Source organism: Myiozetetes cayanensis, unplaced genomic scaffold (genome assembly GCF_022539395.1).
Source record: "Myiozetetes cayanensis isolate MyiCay16 unplaced genomic scaffold, myiCay2020 scf7, whole genome shotgun sequence".
Taxonomy (NCBI): domain Eukaryota; kingdom Metazoa; phylum Chordata; class Aves; order Passeriformes; family Tyrannidae; genus Myiozetetes; species Myiozetetes cayanensis.
Genome location: NW_026087964.1, coordinates 36,783,091 through 36,790,745, shown reverse-complemented (window position 1 = coordinate 36,790,745; position 7,655 = coordinate 36,783,091). Strand labels below are relative to the sequence as shown.

General features: G+C 42.8%; 1 protein-coding gene across 1 annotated transcript in view; it reads left to right on the top strand.

The window, feature by feature from the left end:
• Nucleotides 1-7,655, top strand: part of CPE (carboxypeptidase E) — a 58,011-nt gene continuing 50,356 nt past the window's right edge. The window contains 1 exon segment of the mRNA XM_050338302.1: nucleotides 1-307. Within this exon segment, the coding sequence (XP_050194259.1) occupies nucleotides 16-307 (292 nt within the window). The 5' untranslated portion in view covers nucleotides 1-15.

Sequence of the window (7,655 nt, the reverse complement as noted above, 5' to 3'; positions counted from 1 at the left end):
CCGCAGGCGGGCGGGATGGCGGTGCGGGTGCTGCGGGTGCTGCTGGCGCTGTGCGCGGTGCTCGCTGCCTGCCGGGCGGCGGCGACGGCGGAGCCCGCGGCGGGGGCCGCCAGTCGTCGTCGTCGGCTGAGCGCCGAGGAGGGCATCTCCTTCGAGTACCACCGCTACGCCGAGCTGCGGGAGGCGCTGGTGGCCGTGTGGCTGCAGTGCCCCGCCATCAGCAGGATCTACACGGTGGGGCGCAGCGCCGAGGGCCGGGAGCTCCTGGTCATCGAGATCTCCGACCGCCCCGGCGAGCACGAGCCCGGTAAGGGGGGCGGCCCCGGCCGTGCCCGCACCTGGCGGCAGGTAGCGGCGGGGCGGCGCTGCCGCGGGGACGGGCGCTGCCCCTGAAATGCTCGCTGCGGCAGAGGCACACCGGCCGTCAGCGATCGCCTGCCGCCGGCGCGAAGCGGCTTTGTGCCGCTGCCCTTGGATTTAGCGCCCCGTTGCAGAGGGAAACACGCTGAATTCCCCTTGAAATGTCAGGAGATGCGGTAGCAGCCGGAGTGACGGCGCTGGGAGCAGGCTGGCCGGGGAGGTGCTGGCCGCCCCTTCCCCGCACGCCCCGCACCGCCGGGGAAAGCCGTGAGGCAGGAGCCTGTGCGTGTGAGCGGCGTGACACGGGCAGCGTGTCCCCGCGGCCGTGTCACCCACCGCGGCACGCTGCGGGATATCTCGCGGTGTGTGGCTGGGTGTACTTAGGGTTTGGGACATTTTTTATTAAGGGGAATGTGATTGATGCCGTGCACTTGTTTTACACCTACGAGCGTGCGTATTGCGTTGTTTCCAGTTTTAGAATCGCTAGTATCACTAATGTCTCTACGTGAAAAGGCTTAATCGTGAAAGCCGCTCAGTACCTTTGGCCCAGCCATAAGCCTCCTGCAGTCATTTATTTCCCTCAGTGGATTAGAGCACAGATCTGGAAGTCTGTGACTTCTAGGTGGAGATGTGGCTTCTGTGAGTCTCCGGGGATTTGGCCAATACAATTTGTGTTTAATATTCTCCTTTATGATCTGAATATAACCTTGCTTTGCATCCTCAAGGGACTTAATGTTTTTACCGCCTGTGTTAGGGCTACAGATAGAACTTGAAGGTTATAGGATAGTGAACATAACGAAGATGGAAGAGGAAGGCAGGGTAGCAAAGCATTGTCTTGAAAAATGTAGGAATTGCAGTGAAATTTGAAAAATTTCTTTGTGGCGGGCTGCCACCTTGATATGAGGAGTGAGAATCCTGAAGCAAAGAATTATTCTATTGCCGCTGTGTAATTTGCATGATAGAATGATAACCCATTTATTTCTGTGGCTTTGGATTACTATCAGGGGATAGTCACTACAGCTCATTTATTTGACTGCTGTGTCAAATAAATTTTGTCCCAAAAGAGGGACAAAAAGAGCATGCTGTCCAGTCTGAGATGGGTCTATGGCTCTTCCTGGAGACACGCTTCTCCTCTTGGTGTCAGTGACGTGAGAAAGGGTTTGTCATTGAGCCTAAGCAAAAGGGAATCCAACAGTATTCCTTTCCTGGAACATGCTCGCTGGCTCACTAAGGGAGGTCTGTAGACAAAACTGCCACATGTTGCAGCGTCCAAATCACGTGTCAGGGAATGTGATGAGTCCTGGCAATCTTTAGTGGTGGATGCTGAAAATGCTAGGTTTTGGAGGGGATTAACCAGGGTTTGAACCAAAGCAAATTCATTGTTTTATTTCAATCCTCAGTGTCATTCTGTCAGGTTCTGAGAGTTTCTCAAAAAGTGCAGACCTACTGCTCTCTGCAGTGGCACATGGGAGAAACTCGGGGTCTTTTCAGGTAGGGCAGCAAGCCAGACTGCATGCATAGTTATGTTGCGCTCCTTTGAAAGAATTCTAAAGGTTGATAACACTCCTGCTTCTTTGTTATAGAGCCTAAGCACCTACGTATTGTGCCAATGGTTGCATTAGAGGTGTTTTCTTCTTAATAACGTGCCCTTTCTTCTACTGCGTAGTAAAAGGCAACACTGTTTATTTTTGTATGTGAGCTTTCTTGAGTTATGCAGTAAAAGAAGTGGAGCCTTGTACCAGCTTTGGCAGGAAATATGAGACCGATTCTGCTCATACCTGAGGGGTGAACCTTGCTTACTCTGAGCATCCTGCTTAATTCCCAGGGCAACATATGGAGCAAGGATATTTGGTGAGATAAAGCTTGTAGGATCAGAATCTAGTTTATCATCATCTGTTGTTATTAATAAACGATAGACAAATTCACAGACACACATATATACACACATATACTTGTTTTTTCTTTTTCCCTGACAGGCCAAAAAGTTGTAATGTCTGAACATAATCTGTTCTTGCAAGATATCCTGAGTGTCATTTGGTTTATTTTTAAAATACAAGGAAGTATGAACAAAATATATGCTGTGGTTCATAGATTTATAGTCTGTAGAGACCTCGTGCTTCTAGAAGCCTGGTGAGTACACAGGGATAATACCTGAATCATCTAGTGAACAACTGCGAAACAAAAACGTTTGTGTTCACTTAGAGAGCAAGTTGATGACAAAATAGATCAGGAAAGTGTCAGCAGAGCATCAGTAAAGACTCTTTGTACTGACTAAAGAGTTTTTGTACTGAGTAAATCAAATACTGCACATACATGCAACCATTGTGTAATCACACATGGCCATGCAGCATTGTCAGAATGTATTTGATAGTATGCAAGCACATAAATCAACTTTAATTTTAGAATATCAGCTATTTTTGAAAATTAATGTGTAATATATGTGCAACATTTGAAAAAAAAAAGCATGAGAGAAATAGGAAAATTTTAGAAATGTGCTTTGGACCTCCAAAGCAACTGGAAACAACCCTCAGCAAATGAAGAAACTGGAACAAATTGTAAAGGCCTCCTTTTTTCATGTAGTAAATATACATTATGAGGATTTTTTTTTAAGTCCTGATCCTACACTGGAAGTCAGAATGACTCTATATGAGCCAATCTGGTTTCTTGCATAATCAAAGTGTCTTCACAAATCTTGGAAATGCTAATTAGTCACTTGGAAGATGCAAGCTGAGCCTTCAGCCCTTACTGAGCTCTTCCTGGGGACATGATAAATACCAGAAGCATGAGACTGCCTGAAGTTTCTGATGCTACGTTAAATACTTAGAGAATGTGCTGCATTTTCTGCAAACTTAAACACCTCTGCTTCAATTGTGGTTCATACCAACCAGAGTTTGGGCTACTGTTCTGCAATTTTGTGCATTTTGTGTTTTGGTTTGTTGTTTGATTTTGTTTGATTGTTATTTTGTCATTGGTTTTTAAAGTTTGTGTCATTTTGTTTTGGTTCTTTGTGTGGTTGGTTTTTGTTTTTGGTTTGTTTGTTTGTTTTTGTTCATTTGTTTGATTGGCTTTTTTTGGGGCAGCAGTTTCTTTAGGCTGATGCTGCACCTGTATGTGAGATTAGAGCCTGCAATGGAAAAAAAGCCCTTGAACAAGGAAAACCACAACCCAGAAATGAAGATATTTGAACTTTTATTAAAGTTTTATACTGAGGTGTTCCATGCAGATAACCTCACTTTGAGTCAGTGAGGCAGAGGAAGAATTGAATGAGTTTGTGTCATGGTTACATATAGAAGGTGTTGCATAAACCTAGACTGGAAACAATCAAAATGTTTAGGAGTAGCCTTGATTGCATGAGAAAATACAGTTTTGTCCCTGTGCTTGCCAGAAGTTGGCCAAGTTGACAGAAGGTGATGGACAGCAAGGTAAGATAAAATGAGGAGAAAGAGGTCGTTGAAACTTGATGGTGCACCAAGGGACAGCAGAGGACAATTGATGGTAAAACACAGAATTTTTTTCTGGGACAAACTAGTTCAGGTACAGGAGGATATGGACTACTCTTGCTTGGGATGTCTGATGTTCTGTTGTAGAAACACACAATAGATGCTGATCTCTAAAGGCTTTTTGTTTGTTACCATAATTAGGCTCATACTGAGTGTAAGTTTGTATTCTTTAATAGCAATGAGATATAGTTAGAACTGATGAATGCCAGAAGGAGTTTGTCCACTGTTAATGTTCAGCCACTTGTCTAGGCATGCTGCCACTTCTGACTCATTTGTACTATTGATTTTGGAGGTGGAAGATCAGTCCTCTGCATTACCACTTCACTTTCAATGTGAAAATGAAATATTTTGACATTTTCAAGATTCCTAGGTTGGATTTTTGGGTTTGTTTTGTGTTTTTTATTTACGTAAAAAATTGCAGGTAAATATTTCTATGACCTCCTACTTTTTAAAAAATATAAACTACTAGTATTTTAATAGTGTTTATTTTTCAGTGTTTGGTTTTGTGAAGAAATTCTCAAAGCAAGGGTTATTAATTGGTTGGTTACATGTGTAACAGATACAGGGTCTGAAAATTACTTTTGCATAAATTGGAGGGAGAGAAGATGGATGAACATATAGATTTTGTGACAAAAAGTATCCTGCAAATTTGTGACATTTTCATCAAAGTGTTCATGCTAGAGAACAGGAAACAGAAATCCTGATAATAACAGAATAATGACATTTTTTGAAACAAAATATTTAATGCTTTTTTAGTGTTAATGATTCTATTGTTCATTCTTTTCCACACAACTATCGTTAATAATACTTCAGGTAGAAGGAAAAGGTTTATGTGTAGTTGAGTGAGACAACTGATCTTTTAGAAAATTGCGTACCTTGGATTTTGCAGTTTCAAACAACAAAACATTGTGAACCTGTGAGGCAGGAGCACACTGAGCGTGAGTTGAGCAGTGCATTTGTGACTTGGAGCATTTTCAGGCCCTTGTGGGTGAGACTTCAGTTGATTTTATGAGGTGCAACTCAGCTACATTAATCCTTGGACCCATCACTTTATCAAAGACCCCACTTGGCAGGATGAGGAAATGAGTTGGGTGGGTCAGTGCTGGCACTGAGCCTAAATAAGCTGCTTGGCTTCCCAAATTATAGCTCCTGTACTCGCCCCCCCAGAAATCACCAGATGTGAGGCTCTCGACTTTTCACACCCCAGACCTGCAGTGCTAGAACCGTTTCCTCCTGCAAAAACATAATTAAAAGGTGACTAAAACAGAAGGGAAAATCATGGCTCTATACTGATGAGTGGAGAAATCCAAGATCTGTCTGCTAATACGGAAACCATGCCTGTTTTTAATTCTGTCAATGAAGTGATCCCTTATTCAGCTGTGGCACCAGCCATGTGAACTAGTGTTTTCAGTGGTAGGAAATTGTGATAAGTAAAGCTGGCAAATTAAAGGGAGAAAAATAATTTCTCATAATGTCTTTATGTCACTGTTGCACAAAACCCATCTTAAAATATTTTTTAAATTATTATAATTTAAACCACTGCAGCCATTTCAGAGAACCATGAGCAAGTGTTGCTCTTTTTCAACAAAGAAGAAACAGCAGGAAGAAGGAGAAAACATGTAGCAGGCTGCCATGATTTCAGCCCATGGTGGGGCAAGAGTCAGGTGTACTACTGTAGCATGGTAGTCTTGGAGTGGGGAGACCACTGGATATTACCTGTACGTCTTATGGGCTGTCCTGCTTCAAATGGGTAAGTGTAGTTCTGGGATTGATGGCAGGGCATTGTATCAGTGGTGAAGTCAGAAAGTACAGAGCTCATCTCTTGCTTATGATGATACAGCCATTAGATACAGCCATTCTAATTTTATTACCTAGAGTTAATTGCACTTGATTTTCTAAAGGTGGTTTTCCTTACTCACTGAATCAACACGTAAAAATCTTGTGAGCTCTTTGGTTGGCCCTATTCATATCTCCTGTATTTGCAGAGCATTAATACAAATTGCATATGGGAAGAGCTTTATTAAATCTAGGTATTAGAAGAGCAACCCTAATTTTTGCATGCTTGAGTTTTAAGCAAACACAGGCTTTTGTCAAGGGCCTCTCATTTAGCATTCCCTTTCTGAAGGGAAATGCTGAAGGGTAGAGGGCTGGTTGCTGGTAAATGCATGTGCACCGAGTTCATACTCACCCAGCTGCACTCCATAAAGGTAGAGGCTGTAAATGAGTGGATATAAGCAGAACACTTTGTATCAGGAGTACAGGAGATGCTGTGCTGACCATTTTCTGTCAGCTGTAGTTTAGCTGGCTTAGGAGGCAATCCTCTTTAAAGGTGAGCTGCTGTCTGGGCAGCCTGGTAATAAGAGCACCTGCAGCACCAAACCACGAGTGGGAGTAGGGCAGCTGTCGGTGTCTCTATAGGAATGGATAAATTAAAATGCAGAGTAAAACATGCTTAAACCTATTGCTCATGTAGCCTTCTGCATTTGTGCATCAGGGAACAGATTTTCTTTCAGAGCTTGTGAGGATGTTCTGGCTTTCTCATCAAACACCACCAGGGATACGCTACTGACTTGCCTGCTGGGAATGCAGATCTGGGGCTGGCTGTACCTTGTGCATTCTACAGAAGACTGAGAAGCTGTAATTACCTTTCCAGCAAAATCCCTTATGGGCTTTAGTGCCGCTTGGGGTATCCCCCTGAAGTCACTCAGCCAGGATATGCCCCGAGGTCGTCTCTGGCAGGACGATTTTAATGCTGCCAGCATTCAGAGTGGGGTGTTCAGTGTCCCTTGCAGACTGTGTAGGTTGCACAGGTTTTGGGAGGGCTGTGAGATTTGCTGGCAGGAAGATGGCTTTCTGTGCATGCCGAGTGGGTTTTTAAAAAGCATGATTTATTGAATATCTTCCTTTTTTGTTTTTAAATGTACTTTGTAACATGCAGTTTTTTGAAAATAGATTTTTCTTCCTTATCATTTATTTAAGAAAAAAATATTGCTTCCTTAATAGTTCTGATTTTGTCCTCTGTCAGTTTTCATGTTCAGCTAAAAATAGAGGTGTAGAATACCAAGAGAAAAATATGCTCACAGAACTCTAGTGAAAATCAAAGAGAGGTAGACACGTTTATAGATCACACTGGCAGCTAGTTGTTAATGCTATTCACGTTCCCACTGAAGTCAATGGAAATTCACAGTAAGTGTGGTTAGGCAGCTGTGCTAGGCAGTCTGCAGTGATTTCTAGAGACACTCACTCTAAATTGCTTTATGGGCTAAGGTATTTAAAGACTTCCCTTTCTGTTACGTCACTTAAAAAAGGGTTGAGAGGCTATGTGCTACCTGTGAAAACACTGTGGATCCCAGCTATACATGTCAGAAGTTTATCTTTTATTTGCTGGAATAACACAAAGGACAACAAGCTGTGGTAAAAAGGTCTGTAAGCATTAAGAATAAACATGACTCTGCAGAAGGCTGTTTTATTTTTTAGGCTTAAAATGAGTCTGAATATGCAGAATATTCAGAATATTCAGGCTGCTTTTTACAATCCCACTCCTTTTGAAAGAGTTGATTACTTTTATTTCTTTTAAAGAGAAGAGTCATCATCACCTCCCACACCTGCAGAATGCCTTAGCAGTTCTCAAAGAAAACAGAAGGGGAGCCTGTTTTGTCGTTTACTTGGCTTAAAACGATGTTTTATTATGGAGACATAAATGTAAACTCCAGAGAATTTTGTAGAGCATGGTATTTCCCAAGATCTTGTGAGACGTTTTTTAAAAGCCAGTAAGTTGCAGTTCTGTAATTTCTC